The 20,133-nt window shown below is 44.4% G+C and overlaps 1 protein-coding gene across 1 annotated transcript in view; it reads right to left on the bottom strand.

Annotated features, from left to right (window-relative positions):
• Positions 1-20,133, bottom strand: part of LOC110526616 (sodium-dependent noradrenaline transporter) — a 54,851-nt gene that overhangs the window by 33,698 nt on the left and 1,020 nt on the right. The window contains exons 2-3 of the mRNA XM_021607732.2: positions 17,822-17,953; positions 15,812-16,049 (exon numbers count right to left, since the gene is read on the bottom strand). Of these exons, the coding sequence (XP_021463407.2) occupies positions 15,812-16,049; positions 17,822-17,953 (370 nt within the window). The remainder of the gene's footprint in view (positions 1-15,811; positions 16,050-17,821; positions 17,954-20,133) is intronic.

Consider the following 20,133-nt stretch of genomic DNA (forward strand, 5'->3'; position numbering starts at 1 on the left):
TTGGGTTAAATGCGGAGGACACATTTCAGTTGAATGCATTCAGTTGTACAACTGACTACGTATCCACCTTTTCCTTTCCTTTCCCTTTCCATCAAGTCAAGCTATCCCTGACACTAAATCAAACGCAGCTATTTTAGCATGTAACGGAGGTAAAGAATCTATATAAAGCATCTGTTATTGATGAAACGGCGTGAAAATCTAATGTGTCAACGCTCACACAGGATGTGTATAGCATGTCTGCTGATTTAAATACAGATCATTGTTGAACTGACCAAGCAAGGACCACTGGGATATTCCTACTAAGACCAACGTCCAGCCTGAGGATATATCGGACTGTTGGACTAGCTTCTAACACATACCTTTACCCTGGTCATACATCTACAAACATGACTGATTTTTATTTTTTTATTTTTTTATTTCATCTTTATTTAACCAGGTAGGCTAGTTGAGAACAAGTTCTCAGTTACAACTGCGACCTGGCCAAGATAAAGCGTAGCAGTGTGAACAGACAACAAACAACATGTTACACATGGAGTAAACAATTAACAAGTCAATAACACAGTAGGAAAAAAAAGAGTCTATATACATTGTGTGCAAAAGGCATGAGGAGGTAGGCGAATAATTACAATTTTGCAGATTAACACTGGAGTGATAAATGATCAGATGGTCATATACAGGTAGAGATACTGGTGTGCAAAAGAGCAGAAAAGTAAATAAATATAAACAGTATGGGGATGGGGTAGGTAAATTGGGTGGGCTATTTACCGATAGACTATGTACAGCTGCAGCGAACGGTTAGCTGCTCAGATAGCAGATGTTTAAAGTTGGTGAGGGAGATAAAAGTCTCCAACTTCAGCGATTTTTGCAATTCGTTCCAGTCACAGGCAGCAGAGAACTGGAAGGAAAGGCGGCCAAATTAGGTGTTGGCTTTAGGGATGATCAGTGAGATACACCTGCTGGAGCGCGTGCTACGGGTGGGTGTTGCCATCGTGACCAGTGAACTGAGATAAGGCGGATAATTAATTCTCTCAGTGTCTAGGTGATTGGCCAGTAGCTAGGTTGATGTTCTATATGGAGGCATATTTGTGCTGGATTTAAGATTGAAGCGTTTGACCTTGAGAACTATGGGCATCTCTGGGGTAGACAGGTCATAACCTAACAAGTGTTCATTTTGACCTGTGCACTGACCCCTGACTTTTAGGGATTAGCCTCTACCATGCAGAGCGCCGAGTGAGCCACCCTGCCACGTGACTCACCTTTAACACTAATTGAACTGCCATGGTTTACAAACACATGTTAACATAATAAAACTAACTAGGTTATATAACAAGAATAATACACACATAGCACTGTGTATCAAATACATGCTGTGTCAAAAGGAGTTTAAATCAATGGTCTATAAACAGTCTCCTCTGACCTTCCCAGAGAACATGATAATAAAATATTCCATTAAGGTTCAGCCAACCTCTGGTAGACTTGCAAAGGCTCTTGGATATATCCCACTGATAGAGGGTGGGCTAGAGAGCCAGCTGGAGTCAGAGGGGGAGAAACATGTCTAAAGCAGGGAGACAACTAGAGTCAGAGGGGGAGAAACATGTCTAAAGCAGGGAGACAACTAGAGTCAGAGGGATAGAAACATGTCTAAAGCAGGGAGACAACTAAAGTCAGAGGGGGAGAAACATGTCTAAAGCAGGGAGACAACTAGAGTCAGAGGGATAGAAACATGTCTAAAGCAGGGAGACAGCTAGAGTCAGAGAGGGGAGAAACATGTCTAAAGCAGGGAGACAGCTAGAGTCAGAGAGGGGAGAAACATGTCTAAAGCAGGGAGCCAACAAGAGTCAGAGGGATAGAAACATGTCTAAAGCAGGGAGCCAACTAGAGTCAGAGGGATAGAAACATGTCTAAAGCAGGGAGACAACTAGAGTCAGAGGGATAGAAACATGTCTAAAGCAGGGAGACAGCGAGAGTCAGAGAGGGGAGAAACATGTCTAAAGCAGGGAGACAGCTAGAGTCAGAGGGATAGAAACATGTCTAAAGCAGGGAGACAGCTAGAGTCAGAGAGGGGAGAAACATGTCTAAAGCAGGGAGACAGCTAGTCAGAGAGGGGAGAAACATGTCTAAAGCAGGGAGACAACTAGAGTCAGAGGGATAGAAACATGTCTAAACAGGGAGACAGCTAGAGTCAGAGGGATAGAAACATGTTTAAAGCAGGGAGACAACTAGAGTCAGAGAGGGGAGAAACATGTCTAAAGCAGGGAGACAGCTAGAGTCAGAGGGAGAGAAACATGTCTAAAGCAGGGAGACAGCTAGAGTCAGAGGGATAGAAACATGTCTAAACAGGGAGACAGCTAGAGTCAGAGGGATAGAAACATGTTTAAAGCAGGGAGACAACTAGAGTCAGAGAGGGGAGAAACATGTCTAAAGCAGGGAGACAGCTAGAGTCAGAGGGAGAGAAACATGTCTAAAGCAGGGAGACAGCTAGAGTCAGAGGGATAGAAACATGTCTAAAGCAGGGAGACAGCTAGAGTCAGAGAGGGGAGAAACATGTCTAAAGCAGGGAGACAACTAGAGTCAGAGAGGGGAGAAACATGTCTAAAGCAGGGAGACAGCAAGAGTCAGAGAGGGGAGAAACATGTCTAAAGCAGGGAGACAACTAGAGTCAGAGGGATAGAAACATGTCTAAAGCAGGGAGACAGCTAGAGTCAGAGGGATAGAAACATGTCTAAAGCAGGGAGACAGCTAGAGTCAGAGGGATAGAAACATGTCTAAAGCAGGGAGACAGCTAGAGTCAGAGAGGGGAGAAACATGTCTAAAGCAGGGAGACAGCTAGAGTCAGAGGGATAGAAACATGTCTAAAGCAGGGAGACAGCTAGAGTCAGAGGGATAGAAACATGTCTAAAGCAGGGAGACAGCTAGAGTCAGATAGGGGAGAAACATGTCTAAAGCAGGGAGACAGCTAGAGTCAGAGGGATAGAAACATGTCTAAAGCAGGGAGACAGCTAGAGTCAGAGGGATAGAAACATGTCTAAAGCAGGGAGACAGCTAGAGTCAGAGGGATAGAAACATGTCTAAAGCAGGGAGACAGCTAGAGTCAGAGGGATAGAAACATGTCTAAAGCAGGGAGACAACTAGAGTCAGAGAGGGGAGAAACATGTCTAAAGCAGGGAGACAGCTAGAGTCAGAGGGATAGAAACATGTCTAAAGCAGGGAGACAGCTAGAGTCAGAGGGATAGAAACATGTCTAAAGCAGGGAGACAGCTAGAGTCAGAGGGGGAGAAACATGTCTAAAGCAGGGAGTCAGCTTGAGTCAGAGGGGGAGAAACATGTCTAAAGCAGGGAGACAGCTAGAGTCAGAGGGAGAGAAACATGTCTAAAGCAGGGAGCCAACTAGAGTCAGAGGGAGAGAAACACGTCTAAAGCAGGGAGCCAACTAGAGTCAGAGGGAGAGAAACACGTCTAAAGCAGGGAGACAGCTAGAGTCAGAGGGGGAGAAACATGTCTAAAGCAGGGAGTCAGCTTGAGTCAGAGGGGGAGAAACATGTCTAAAGCAGGGAGACAGCTAGAGGGAGACAACTCAAGGTCCTAAACTATATCATAACCGCCATCGATAAGAAACAATACTGTGCTGCCGTATTCATCGACCTGGTTAAGGCTTTCGACTCTGTCAATCAGCACTTCCTTATCGGCAGACTCAACAGCCTTGGTTTCTCAAATGATTGACTCGCCTGGTTCACCAACTACTTCTCCGATAGAGTTCAGTGTGTCAAATCGGAGGGCCTGTTGTCCGGGCCTCTGGCAGTCTCTATGGGGGTGCCACAGGGTTCAATTCTTGGGCCTCTTCTCTGTATACATCAATGATGTCGCTCTTGCTGCTGGTGAGTATCTGATCCACCTCTACGCAGACGACACCATTCTGTATACCTCTGGCCCTTCTTTGGACACTGTGTTAACTACCCTCCAGACGAGCTTCAATGCGATACAACTCTCCTTCCGTGACCTCCAACTGCTGTTAAATACAAGTAAAATGAAATATATGCTCTTCAACCGATCGCTGCCCACACCTGCCCGCCCGTCCAGCATCACTACTCTGGACGGTTATGACTTAGAAAATGTGGACAACTACAGGTGTCTGGTTAGACTGTAAACTCTCCTTCCAGACTCTCATCAGACATCTCCAATCCAAAATTAAATCTTGAATCTATTTCGCAACAAAGAATCCTTCACTCATGCTGCCAAACATACCCTCGTAAAACTGACCATCCTACCGATCCTCGACTCCGGCAATGTCATTTACAAAATAGCCTCCAACACTCTACTCAACAAATTGGATGCAGTCTATCACAGTGCCATCCATTTTTGTCACCAAAGCCCCATATACTACCCACCACTGCGACCTGTATGCTCTCGTTGGCTGGCCCTCGTTTCATACTCGTCGCCAAACCCACTGGCTCTCAGCTCACTGGTCACCATAGCAGAACCCACCCGTAGCACGCGCTCCAGCAGGTGTATCTCACTGGTCACCCCCAAAGCCAATTCTTCATTTGGCCGCCTCTCCTTCCAGTTCTCTGCTGCCAATGACTGGAACGAACTGCAAAAATCCCTGAAGCTGGAGACTCTTACCTCCCTCACTAGCTTTAAGCACCAGCTGTCAGCGCAGCTCACAGATCACTGCACCTGTACATAGTTCATCTGTAAATAGCCTATCCAATCTACCTCATTCCCATACTGTATTTATTTATTTATCTTGCTCCTTTGCACCCCAGTATCTCTACTTGCACATTCATCTTCTGCACACCCTGCCATTCCAGTGTTTAATTGCTATATTGTAATTGCTTCGCCACCATGGCCTATTTATTGCCTTACCTCTCTTATCCTACCTCATTTGCACATGCTGAATATAGATTTCTCAACGGTATTATTGATTGTATGTTTGCTTATTCCATGTGTAACTCTGTGTTGTTTTATGTGTTGTAACTGCTTTGCTTTATCTCGGCCAGGTCACAGTTGCAAATGAGAACTTGTTCTCAACTAGCCTACCTGGTTAATTAAAGGTGAAATAAATGTGTTAATTTTTTTTTTAACTAACACTCTCAGTAAACAACGGGGTGTGCTTAAAAAAACAAGGCAGAAAAACTTGGCAGAGCACAGCAACGATGGTCTAAAAGCATTTCTAGTTTACAAACATTCTCATTACTCAGTGAATGAGAAATCATTTGGAGGTATGGGGAAAGGGCCCAATCAGGTTAGGGCTAATATGGGGTCAATGCTTCCTGGAACTGACAAAAGCAATATGTTAGGGGCAGAGGGGTAGAAAGTGTTTACAGTACGTTTGGAGAGAGTATTTGGTTAGGATAAGTATTTGGTTGGGGAGTATTTGGTTGGGGGGAGTATTTGGTTGAGAGGAGTATTTGGTTGGGGCAGTATTTGTTTGGGGGGGGATTATTTGGATGAGGAAGAATTTGGTTGGGGAGTATTTGGATGGGGGAGAATTTGGTTGGGGGGAGAATTTGGTTGGGGGGAGTATTTGGTTGGGGGAGTATTTGGTAGGATATTTAATTAAAAATATTTGATTTGAGTGAATGTTGAGTGAATGGCAATTCTGGTACTTTGATAAAGAGGACAACAATACAATGGTTGTTTCAAGATTTGATGTTTGATTCAAAATAAATCTGTTTTCTTATGGTCTTATGTATCATTTAAAAGGCATTTTATCCAAGGTATTGGAAAGAGAAGTCTGAGAGGGTCATGATGTATGTTTCAGATCCCCTGTGAGTGTTCACAATGTCTAGACTTGGAACACATGAGCTATTGATCTCCCAGCAGTGGACTTGTTCAATTAAGACCGATAAAGGTTGTGTGAGACTTCCAACGGAGGTGTTCTGAGTTCTAACCTTTTGATAATCTAATAGCTATTTAATGGATAATCTGAGCTGCTAATAGAATAAAATGGCTCTCAATTTGTGTTGATTTCGTTTGGACTGGATTTGCACTCGCCATTTAATTATGCAATGCTTGCAATTATAAACACCTGCTTCAAACATCCAAATTCACTATCACTATTTCAAAGTAGAAAACTACAGATCATTTGTTGAGTAACAGATTAGTTTGTTATATTAATTAGAGAATGTCATCAATAATATTACGCAAAGTCAATGTATTGAAATATCTGAACATTTTGCAGTGTCCTCAAAATATTAGGATATTTCATTACATTGACTGCGCATAATATTATTGATGGCATTCTCTAATTAATATAACAAACTGATCTGTACTCAAACTGTATAAACTTACATGACTGATTGACCTTTATTGATATAAGCTGAGACAACCCATCAGCACCATCAACACAGAAGGTATATATTTACCCAGCCTCTTGGTAGCTCAGCTTGGTTTCTGAGAATCCTAGTCTGTCATTAGGTGTTGATAGCTATGTTGAGCCCCTGTGATAGCATTGTAACTGACACCTGCTGTGTGTCCGCCCCTGGACGTTGCCATGACACTAATGACTATACTCCGGGGACCTTTGCACTGCAGCACCACAGATTGCAGGGCAGCCGTGATCAATGAAACCAATAATAAAGGCCTAATAGGAGAGGAAATGAGGGCCTAGCACATCCTCAGTCAGCTGAGGAGAGGACAGCAATACATCACACAGCAACACATCAACGTGGCCTGGTGTGAGAACCAGAGCAATGCAGCAGCAAATGAAAAGTAAGCTGTGTGTGTGTGTGTGTGTGTGTGTGTGTGTGTGTGTGTGTGTGTGTGTGTGTGTGTGTGTGTGTGTGTGTGTGTGTGTGTGCACCACATGCCCTCAAATCTCTAAAATCTCTTGAGAAAATGTCTCCTCTGTCCCAGTCCATCTCAAGGGGATACAGGAGGATCAAATCTCCATATCTAAGAACTACGAACACCTGCAGCTCCTTCAGACGCTCAGAGAACACTGCTCATTACATAAGGAGGCAAACTGACGTTGGAAAGAAAGAGAAAGAATAGAGAGGGAAAACATGAGGGGAAGAGATAGAGAGAGAGAAATTAAGAGAGAGAAAGAGAGAAAGTAAGAGAGGGAGAAAAATAAAAAGATAAGAAAAGGACAGAAAGAGATAGAAAATGAGAGAGAGAACGAGGGGGAAAATGAGAGAGAAAGAGAGAATGTAAGAGAGAAAGAGAGGGAGAAAAAGAGAAGAAAAAAAGAGAAAGAGGGAGAAAAGGAGAGGGAGAAAATGAGGGAAAGAAGGAGAGAGAGAAATATGTTGACTCAGTCACTGTGATCTCTCCCAGAGTGTGCAGTGGCAGTGTGCAGTGGTCTGATGGTCTTGTTCCTGTTCTTGGAGCTCTGTGGGAGCAGGGGGTTTATGTCCCCCACACAAGGCCTGACTGAAATATACAATGAGATTAGAAGTGTTGTCAGAGAAAAATCTGTCTATTCTAGAGCTCCCACTGCCTGGGTCTCTGTGTTTTTCATTCAGCCTGTCTAGAATCAACTACATTTATACTGGGATATAGTGGCTCTCAGGGGAGTATGGACCTAAAGCTCTTCGATAGAGCCGTTGTCAATACATCAATGAGTATTCAAGGTCTGTGAAGATGGTAGAATACACAAAGAACAAAATTTTCTGGTAAATAAATGCAGGAAGATATGCTGTAAAAGGAACCAACTTGACTCCATTGACTTCCTATAATTACCAAGAATTGAAGGTCTATGAATAATTTTTACAGTACGGTAGAAGCAGTGGTTAAGTGGAGGGTAAACGCACGTAAACGTTGTTCACCTAACTTTTGTTTCCCCCAAAAGTTTACCCACCTTTTGCACAAAAAGGCATTGAAAGTATACGGAGAGTAACTTTATTCACCACAGACGCCGATCAGAGTTTACCCACCAATTTTTTTACCACTACATCACAGGGTCAAAAGAATGAGAGTGCGATTTTATGCTAAAAGAAAGAAAATATGATGCAACAGAAACTGACTGTATTCAAGTTTAGAGGGATTGATGAGAGATTGGAGGAAATTCAGAGATGTTGATTACATAAACACACGAGACATTAATGCATATCAGCATTCTGGTAGAGGGTCTTTCATCTGCCCTTATTGGCCGCCTGTCACGCACTCTTAGGATGCGTCCCAAATGGCTCACTATTCCTTATATAGTGCACTATTAAAGTTTGGAATGCAAGCTTAGAATGTTTTGTTTGTGCCTCCCTGGCGCTCTACTCTGTACTGCACATCAGCTGCAGGATAAGGATGCTGCTGTATGTCCCAGTCATTTCAGACGACTTCCTTTGGGCTGCAGAAGTAATCTTCACACAGAGCTCTGGAAAGGAATTCTTTGAAGTGCAAACGGATGGGGCTTTTCGTGTCAACTTCAAACACAGCATCTAAGCTTTTTTATATGCCTTTCTGTAGAGCAATCGGTATATGGGCGGATGGCTTCAGACATTTTGGGGATACTGCACAAAAGCTTTAATGACAGTGGCCCACTTCACAGTGGAATTGTTTGAGTATGAGTAGGGTTGCAAAATTCCTGAAATGTTCAATAAATTCTCTGGTTTTCCCAAAATTCTGGAAAGGCGGGTTCCTGGAATCAGGAGGGAATAAGCAGGAAATCTGTAATCCTCCAACCAGGATTTCTGGAAAACCGGGGAATTTATTGAAAGCTCCAGGAATTTTGGTAACCTAAAATGAAGTGTCATATACACTGGTACCATGCAGAGATTCAATAATAGTCAATAAAAACACTTTCAATTTAGATGAATTGCTTAGTAAAGGCCTTTGTTGCCTGAACATGTTCTGCTCAGCATGTAAGCAGATTGTGCCACGTCATCAGAATCTACTGAATGGTAAAAGTCACTCTTCAATGAGACAAGGGCCCAGAAGCATAAAGACACACTGTGACTCTGCAGAAGTCCAAGGCTTATCTATTCCTCAAGCCACTCCAGGACTTTAGACTTCATACTGGACAGTCTTGGTAAGATGTAGAGTGGGGTTTCATGGCAGGTGATGAGAGTGAGTGTGTGCAGTTTGCTGTCCACTCACTGATGTACACTAACTAAATATTGATTTATGCCATACTGCCATACTGTACAATACATTAACAATACATTTAAAAACAGTTATTTCCAGTTTATGAAATGCTTAAGTGTACAATTTCCACTTCAAAATGTGACCAGACTAAATAACCAAGCTTCTAAAAGGTTAAGCCTACTTCTAACACATTTAGTCTCTAATGAAAATACTTATTTGACACAGCTCATATTTGGCACTGTAGGTCAGCTCTATCCCAACGAGAAACATGTTAAAAGGCTGGTTTCTTTAATCTTTTAGATACCGCGACAGAGGGTCAGACTCAAGACACACATCAGAGGCACAGGTCAAGAACAGGACAGGACCCACTGTACTCACTCATAGAACAGGGACATAGTCCACTGTACTCACTCATAGAACAGGACAGGACCCACTGTACTCACTCATAGAACAGGGACATAGTCCACTGTACTCACTCATAGAACAGGCACACAATCCACTGTACTCACTCATAGAACAGGGACATAGTCCACTGTACTCACTCATAGAACAGGGACATAGTCCACTGTACTCACTCATAGAACAGGACAGGACCCACTGTACTCACTCATAGAACAGGACCCACGGTACTCACTCATAGAACAGGGACAGAACCCACTGTACTCACTCATAGAACAGGAACAGGACAGAACCCACTGTACTCACTCATAGAACAGGACAGGACCCACTGTACTCACTCATAGAACAGGGACATAGTCCACTGTACTCACTCATAGAACAGGGACATAGTCCACTGTACTCACTCATAGAACAGGACAGGACCCACTGTAGTCACTCATAGAACAGGGACATAGTCCACTGTACTCACTCATAGAACAGGGACATAGTCCACTGTACTCACTCATAGAACAGGGACATAGTCCACTGTACTCACTCATAGAACAGGGACAGAACCCACTGTACTCACTCATAGAACAGGAACAGGACAGAACCCACTGTACTCACTCATAGAACAGGAACAGGACAGAACCCACTGTACTCACTCATAGAACAGGACAGGACCCACTGTACTCACTCATAGAACAGGACAGGACCCACTGTACTCACTCATAGAACAGGGACATAGTCCACTGTACTCACTCATAGAACAGGACAGGACCCACTGTACTCACGCATAGAACAGGGACATAGTCCACTGTACTCACTCATAGAACAGGACAGGACCCACTGTACTCACTCATAGAACAGGGACATAGTCCACTGTACTCACTCATAGAACAGGGACATAGTCCACTGTACTCACTCATAGAACAGGGACATAGTCCACTGTACTCACTCATAGAACAGGCACACAATCCGCTGTACTCACTCATAGAACAGGGACATAGTCCACTGTACTCACTCATAGAACAGGGACATAGTCCACTGTACTCACTCATAGAACAGGACAGGACCCACTGTACTCACTCATAGAACAGGACAGGACCCACTGTACTCACTCATAGAACAGGACAGGACCCACTGTACTCACTCATAGAACAGGACCCACGGTCCTCACTCATAGAACAGGGACAGAACCCACTGTACTCACTCATAGAACAGGAACAGGACAGAACCCACTGTACTCACTCATAGAACAGGACAAATCCCACTGTACTCACTCATAGAAAAGGAACAGGACAGAACCCACTGTACTCACTCATAGAACAGGAACAGGACAGGACCCACTGTACTCACTCATAGAACAGGGACAGAACCCACTGTACTCACTCATAGAACAGGGACAGAACCCACTGTACTCACTCATAGAACAGGACAGAACCCACTGTACTCACTCATAGAACAGGACAGAACCCACTGTACTCACTCATATAACAGGAACAGGACAGGACCCACTGTACTCACTCATAGAACAGGACAGAACCCACTGTACTCACTCATAGAACAGGACAGAACCCACTGTACTCACTCATAGAACAGGACAGAACCCACTGTACTCACTCATAGAACAGGAACAGGACAGGACCCACTGTACTCACTCATAGAACAGGACAGAACCCACTGTACTCACTCATAGAACAGGACATAAACCACTGTACTCACTCATAGAACAGGACAGAACCCACTGTACTCACTCATAGAACAGGACAGAACCCACTGTACTCACTCATAGAACAGGACAGAACCCACTGTACTCACTCATAGAACAGGACAGAACCCACTGTACTCACTCATAGAACAGGACAGGACCCACTGTACTCACTCATAGAACAGGACAGAACCCACTGTACTCACTCATAGAACAGGACAGAACCCACTGTACTCACTCATAGAACAGGACAGAACCCACTGTACTCACTCATAGAACAGGAACAGGACAGGACCCACTGTACTCACTCATAGAACAGGACAGAACCCACTGTACTCACTCATAGAACAGGACAGAACCCACTGTACTCACTCATAGAACAGGACAGAACCCACTGTACTCACTCATAGAACAGGACAGGACCCACTGTACTCACTCATAGAACAGGACAGAACCCACTGTACTCACTCATAGAACAGGACAGAACCCACTGTACTCACTCATAGAACAGGACAGGACCCACTGTACTCACTCATAGAACAGGACAAAACCCACTGTACTCACTCATAGAACAGGACAGAACCCACTGTACTCACTCATAGAACAGGACAGAACCCACTGTACTCACTCATAGAACAGGACAGGACCCACTGTACTCACTCATAGAACAGGACAGAACCCACTGTACTCACTCATAGAACAGGACAGAACCCACTGTACTCACTCATAGAACAGGACAGGACCCACTGTACTCACTCATAGAACAGGACAGAACCCACTGTACTCACTCATAGAACAGGACAGAACCCACTGTACTCACTCATAGAACAGGACAGAACCCACTGTACTCACTCATAGAACAGGAACAGGACAGGACCCACTGTACTCACTCATAGAACAGGACAGAACCCACTGTACTCACTCATAGAACAGGACAGAACCCACTGTACTCACTCATAGAACAGGACAGAACCCACTGTACTCACTCATAGAACAGGACAGAACCCACTGTACTCACTCATAGAACAGGAACAGGACAGGACCCACTGTACTCACTCATAGAACAGGACAGAACCCACTGTACTCACTCATAGAACAGGACAGAACCCACTGTACTCACTCATAGAACAGGACAGGACCCACTGTACTCACTCATAGAACAGGACAGAACCCACTGTACTCACTCATAGAACAGGACAGGACCCACTGTACTCACTCATAGAACAGGACAGAACCCACTGTACTCACTCATAGAACAGGACAGAACCCACTGTACTCACTCATAGAACAGGACAGGACCCACTGTACTCACTCATAGAACAGGACAGAACCCACTGTACTCACTCATAGAACAGGACAGAACCCACTGTACTCACTCATAGAACAGGACAGAACCCACTGTACTCACTCATAGAACAGGACAGAACCCACTGTACTCACTCATAGAACAGGAACAGGACAGGACCCACTGTACTCACTCATAGAACAGGACAGAACCCACTGTACTCACTCATAGAACAGGACATAAACCACTGTACTCACTCATAGAACAGGACAGAACCCACTGTACTCACTCATAGAACAGGAACAGGACAGGACCCACTGTACTCACTCATAGAACAGGACAGAACCCACTGTACTCACTCATAGAACAGGACAGAACCCACTGTACTCACTCATAGAACAGGACAGAACCCACTGTACTCACTCATAGAACAGGACAGAACCCACTGTACTCACTCATAGAACAGGAACAGGACAGGACCCACTGTACTCACTCATAGAACAGGACAGAACCCACTGTACTCACTCATAGAACAGGGACATAGTCCACTGTACTCACTCATAGAACAGGAACAGGACAGGACCCACTGTACTCACTCATAGAACAGGACAGAACCCACTGTACTCACTCATAGAACAGGACAGAACCCACTGTACTCACTCATAGAACAGGACAGGACCCACTGTACTCACTCATAGAACAGGACAGAACCCACTGTACTCACTCATAGAACAGGACAGGACCCACTGTACTCACTCATAGAACAGGACAGAACCCACTGTACTCACTCATAGAACAGGACAGAACCCACTGTACTCACTCATAGAACAGGACAGGACCCACTGTACTCACTCATAGAACAGGACAGAACCCACTGTACTCACTCATAGAACAGGACAGAACCCACTGTACTCACTCATAGAACAGGACAGAACCCACTGTACTCACTCATAGAACAGGAACAGGACAGGACCCACTGTACTCACTCATAGAACAGGACAGAACCCACTGTACTCACTCATAGAACAGGACAGAACCCACTGTACTCACTCATAGAACAGGACAGAACCCACTGTACTCACTCATAGAACAGGACAGGACCCACTGTACTCACTCATAGAACAGGACAGAACCCACTGTACTCACTCATAGAACAGGACAGAACCCACTGTACTCACTCATAGAACAGGACAGGACCCACTGTACTCACTCATAGAACAGGACAAAACCCACTGTACTCACTCATAGAACAGGACAGAACCCACTGTACTCACTCATAGAACAGGACAGAACCCACTGTACTCACTCATAGAACAGGACAGGACCCACTGTACTCACTCATAGAACAGGACAGAACCCACTGTACTCACTCATAGAACAGGACAGGACCCACTGTACTCACTCATAGAACAGGACAGGACCCACTGTACTCACTCATAGAACAGGACAGAACCCACTGTACTCACTCATAGGACAGGACAGAACCCACTGTACTCACTCATAGAACAGGACAGAACCCACTGTACTCACTCATAGAACAGGAACAGGACAGGACCCACTGTACTCACTCATAGAACAGGACAGAACCCACTGTACTCACTCATAGAACAGGACAGAACCCACTGTACTCACTCATAGAACAGGACAGAACCCACTGTACTCACTCATAGAACAGGACAGGACCCACTGTACTCACTCATAGAACAGGACAGAACCCACTGTACTCACTCATAGAACAGGACAGGACCCACTGTACTCACTCATAGAACAGGACAGAACCCACTGTACTCACTCATAGAACAGGACAGAACCCACTGTACTCACTCATAGAACAGGACAGAACCCACTGTACTCACTCATAGAACAGGACAGGACCCACTGTACTCACTCATAGAACAGGACAGAACCCACTGTACTCACTCATAGAACAGGACAGAACCCACTGTACTCACTCATAGAACAGGACAGAACCCACTGTACTCACTCATAGAACAGGAACAGGACAGGACCCACTGTACTCACTCATAGAACAGGACAGAACCCACTGTACTCACTCATAGAACAGGACAGAACCCACTGTACTCACTCATAGAACAGGACAGAACCCACTGTACTCACTCATAGAACAGGAACAGGACAGGACCCACTGTACTCACTCATAGAACAGGACAGAACCCACTGTACTCACTCATAGAACAGGACAGAACCCACTGTACTCACTCATAGAACAGGACAGGACCCACTGTACTCACTCATAGAACAGGACAGAACCCACTGTACTCACTCATAGAACAGGACAGGACCCACTGTACTCACTCATAGAACAGGACAGAACCCACTGTACTCACTCATAGAACAGGACAGAACCCACTGTACTCACTCATAGAACAGGACAGGACCCACTGTACTCACTCATAGAACAGGACAGAACCCACTGTACTCACTCATAGAACAGGACAGAACCCACTGTACTCACTCATAGAACAGGACAGAACCCACTGTACTCACTCATAGAACAGGAACAGGACAGGACCCACTGTACTCACTCATAGAACAGGACAGAACCCACTGTACTCACTCATAGAACAGGACAGAACCCACTGTACTCACTCATAGAACAGGACAGAACCCACTGTACTCACTCATAGAACAGGACAGGACCCACTGTACTCACTCATAGAACAGGACAGAACCCACTGTACTCACTCATAGAACAGGACAGAACCCACTGTACTCACTCATAGAACAGGACAGGACCCACTGTACTCACTCATAGAACAGGACAAAACCCACTGTACTCACTCATAGAACAGGACAGAACCCACTGTACTCACTCATAGAACAGGACAGAACCCACTGTACTCACTCATAGAACAGGACAGGACCCACTGTACTCACTCATAGAACAGGACAGAACCCACTGTACTCACTCATAGAACAGGACAGGACCCACTGTACTCACTCATAGAACAGGACAGGACCCACTGTACTCACTCATAGAACAGGACAGAACCCACTGTACTCACTCATAGGACAGGACAGAACCCACTGTACTCACTCATAGAACAGGACAGAACCCACTGTACTCACTCATAGAACAGGAACAGGACAGGACCCACTGTACTCACTCATAGAACAGGACAGAACCCACTGTACTCACTCATAGAACAGGACAGAACCCACTGTACTCACTCATAGAACAGGACAGAACCCACTGTACTCACTCATAGAACAGGACAGGACCCACTGTACTCACTCATAGAACAGGACAGAACCCACTGTACTCACTCATAGAACAGGACAGGACCCACTGTACTCACTCATAGAACAGGACAGAACCCACTGTACTCACTCATAGAACAGGACAGAACCCACTGTACTCACTCATAGAACAGGACAGAACCCACTGTACTCACTCATAGAACTCTGCAGCCGGCGTCATCTTGTACTTGGCATAAGACGTCCCATTGCCCAGGAAGGATCCGTTTAGTAGCTTGGGGTCTGTGCAGTTCGGACTGTTCCAGGCGTTGCCACAATGGAGCCAGGGCAGCTCACTGGTCATAGAGGAGAACAGGTAGTACAGGGACCAGGCTATGATGACGTTGTAGTAGAAACCCACATACAACGCTATGATGATCACAGTGTAGCCCACACCTGAGGGAGGGAGGGAGGGAGGGATATGGACGAGAGAAACAGAGAGAGAAACAGAGAGCAGAGAGAGAGAGAGATGGTTACATACTGTAGGTTACATAGGGTTACAGAGGGTGGAATCCTGCTACTCCTGTCTAATGCCAATCATAAATGTGTATGTGTGAGGGAACACAAATAACAAACCAAACTATTCAGCATGTATCCACAAGAACTTGGACAGCAGAGACTACTGAAAAAACGAGCACAGCAGTGGAATACCAGCTAGTATTGTGTTTTTTTTTAAAGAACTTGAGGAAATTTGAGTAATCAACCACTTGTTTCACCTGATTCAATGTATTATTTGAGCAGAATGTGATGTGCTATAACTCTACCATCAGAACAAGCAGCAGATGAACTTAACAATGTCAGTTTAACATGGTCTTTTTGACTTTTACCCCTTTTTCTCCCCAATTTCGTGGTATCCACTTGGTAGTTACAGTCTTGTCGCTGCAACTCCCGTACGGACACAGAGCCATGCATCCTCCGAAACACAACACAACCAATCCGCACTGCTTTTTGACACAATGCCTGCCTAACCCAGAAGCCAGCCACACCAATGTGTCAGAGGAAACACCATACACCTGGCGACTGTGTCAGCGTGCATGCCCCCGGCCCGCCACAGGAGTTGCTAGAGCGCAATGGGACAAGGACATCCCTGCCGGCCAAACAACAATATACAATAGACTTAATGTGTAACATACTGTAAATCACAACACTGCCTGTAAACTTCTGGTGAATCTTTCAGGTTCAACAGTTCATGGTGTGTGTGGTAACAGTATGCCATGGTGATAAGACTGTCAGTAGTAAAACGAATCAACAAACAGCCTTTGTGTCCCTCTTCATTACAATGCATATTTATGTTTCTACAGTATATCTACTGTATGTTTATTGTTGTACAGTGTCTTGAGATTTACTGGATACTTCTAAAAGACCACATCTCTCCTTCCTCTCTCCTCTGATCAAGGCCTTTGGGAAAGTGGACAAGGAGTGCTGAAGATGGGAAAATGAAAAAGAGAGGTACTGTATATAGGAGAAAGGCAAAATTAACATTTGTTGTATAATTTCACTGCAAGAAATGCATAATTCTGCAAGAGTTAATATGATATTACACTACATGTGAGAGGTTATAGGCCTACAGGCAGTGTCCATAGTTCAGTTACTATTCCATTTAACCCAAATGAACTTCAATTAGAAGTATTCATTTTATTCATGGATACAGGGATACTCATGAGCGGGATATATCATCTATATTACGGAAGTAATTTTTGCTGGACCCCAGGAAGAGTAGTTTCTGCCTTGGCAGCAGCTAATGGGGATCCATAATACTGACAAAATATGAAAGGTGCATGTAAACAGCTTATACCGAATAAGACCTTAAGCGGGATATGAGCTACCGTCCGGAATACTGTGCACCTTTAAACGTGGTCACTGATAACACATTGGTAATTCAACAAACTTTTGGCTGTCTTTTTGACTGGGTAAATATAGGTTACAATATCATTCATCGACGTCTTGTCCACATTGAAATGATGTGGTGTGCCCAATGGGAAGCAACATTAAAAGAGCAGGGAAAGGAAGGAGGGGAAAGGACAAGAGGTGAGTGAAAAAAGAGAGAGATGTTCAAAGATAGAGAAGAAAAGAGAGGCCAGGAGCCTTGAGAAGGTGAGAGGTGGGAGATGAGGCAGAGGTCAGGAAAGAGATGGAATACAGAGATGGGAGAGAGTGAGACAGCTCACCTTTAAAGACAGGGCAGATCTTCCAGACTGTAGCAGCTCCTTCCCTATTGTACTGTCCCAGGGCTAGTTCCATATAGAACAGTGGCATCCCAGCAATCACCAGGAACAGAATGTAGGGGATTAGAAAGGCACCTGAAATCACCACAAAACCCCACAAAACAACGTTTTTGAACGTGAACCTTTTGGCATTTGTGTTGCAGCCAAGACAATATATTTAGCATTTTGTGGGTGTTTTCGCCCTGGCAATTTGTGTTGATGATGATATCTAAAGGAAAATCACATGAAACAGACATCAACATGGACTCTCCAGGCACAGACAGTGAATTGAAACAGACATCAACATGGACTCTCCAGGCACAGACAGTGAATTGAAACAGACATCAACATGGACTCTCCAGGCACAGACAGTGAATTGAAACAGACATCAACATGGACTCTCCAGGCACAGACAGTGAATTGAAACAGACATCAACATGGACTCTCCAGGCACAGACAGTGAATTGAAACAGACATCAACATGGACTCTCCAGGCACAGACAGTGAATTGAAACAGACATCAACATGGACTCTCCAGGCACAGACAGTGAATTGAAACAGACATCAACATGGACTCTCCAGGCACAGACAGTGAATTGAAACAGACATCAACATGGACTCTCCAGGCACAGACAGTGAATTGAAACAGACATCAACATGGACTCTCCAGGCACAGACAGTGAATTGAAACAGACATCAACATGGACTCTCCAGGCACAGACAGTGAATTGAAACAGACATCAACATGGACTCTCCAGGCACAGACAGTGAATTGAAACAGACATCAACATGGACTCTCCAGGCACAGACAGTGAATTGAAACAGACATCAACATGGACTCTCCAGGCACAGACAGTGAATTGAAACAGACATCAACATGGACTCTCCAGGCACAGACAGTGAATTGAAACAGACATCAACATGGACTCTCCAGGCACAGACAGTGAATTGAAACAGACATCAACATGGACTCTCCAGGCACAGACAGTGAATTGTCCATGCTTTATGTTCCAGTGAATTCTAGGAAGAATAAATTTCCCTTCATCTAGTATAATTAAAAATATACTGTATGCAACATTTTAACAAAAAGCTGAGCATTGGGCTGCATTACAGCCTTTCAGAGAGCGCCAAATGAACATGACCCACAGCTGAAGAGTTAGCACCACAGGACACAACACTGCAACACTCAGTTCACCAGATAAAGATACACATGTCTATTTTCACCACGTGAAGTGTAATGCTGCCAAAGGGGACAGGAAATCTAGTAAACACTAGTAAACACTGTTATTACAACAAGCTACTGAAGGTCTGTGGTGGCAAACCCAAAATGTCACTTTGTAATTAACAACGACCTTTGGTTTGTTAACATTCACTCGGCTCGATTATAGATATATTCAGGTGCAGTTTTTATGTTTTCTCTTGTTGTGGTCATTTGATTTGGTCATTGTTGGCAATCAATAATCTCTGTAGTTAGCCTTTGCTTTGTTGTTCATTCTTCAGATTTGTGATAACCGTGACTGGCACTTCTAACAGATGTTATCTAAAACTCTTCTTATCAAACAAATGCAGCACACATATTACAAGTGATTTGCTTACTTGTTCCACCACCACTACTGAGCCACTGAAATATTCCTAAGCCATTATTATTCGCTCTCAACCTGGTCTCAGAGCATTTTGTATTATTCTGTATGTAAATCCGAGGCATTACATTTTGTATATGTTAAGAATCACAATTCGTATTATATGTTACAAATTAGCAAAACGTACAATATGTTACGAATTTGCAGAATTTATGATATGTTACGAATTCTAGCTAGGTGGCTAGGTGGCTAATGTTAGCTATCTGGCAAATGTTATCTAGGCTAAGGGTTAGGGTTACGGTTAGGAGTTAGGTTAAAGGGTTAGGGGAAGGGTTGGCTAAAAGGGATACGGTTTGGGAAAGGTTAGCTAACATGCTAAGTATTTGCAAAGTAGCAAGTATTTGAAAAGTTGCAAATGAGCTAAAGTTGTCTGTCATGAGATTTGAATTCGCAACCTTTGGATTGCTAGAAGTTAGCATTCCACGCCCACCCACCCCAACCATCTGTCTCATGTAACCATACCAAAGTAACATGTCATACTAATTTGAGTGTCAGGGATACATTTTTACTATGTTAAGTCTAGATTATGAGACCAGGCTCTTAATGGTCTAGACCACACAGGCCTGCAGGCTGGATCAGCCCCCCGAGCACATTCAAAATACCAAAACCAATAGTTAAAGGACAATTGTTTAGCAA

This window comes from Oncorhynchus mykiss, chromosome 6 (genome assembly GCF_013265735.2).
Source record: "Oncorhynchus mykiss isolate Arlee chromosome 6, USDA_OmykA_1.1, whole genome shotgun sequence".
NCBI lineage: Eukaryota > Metazoa > Chordata > Actinopteri > Salmoniformes > Salmonidae > Oncorhynchus > Oncorhynchus mykiss.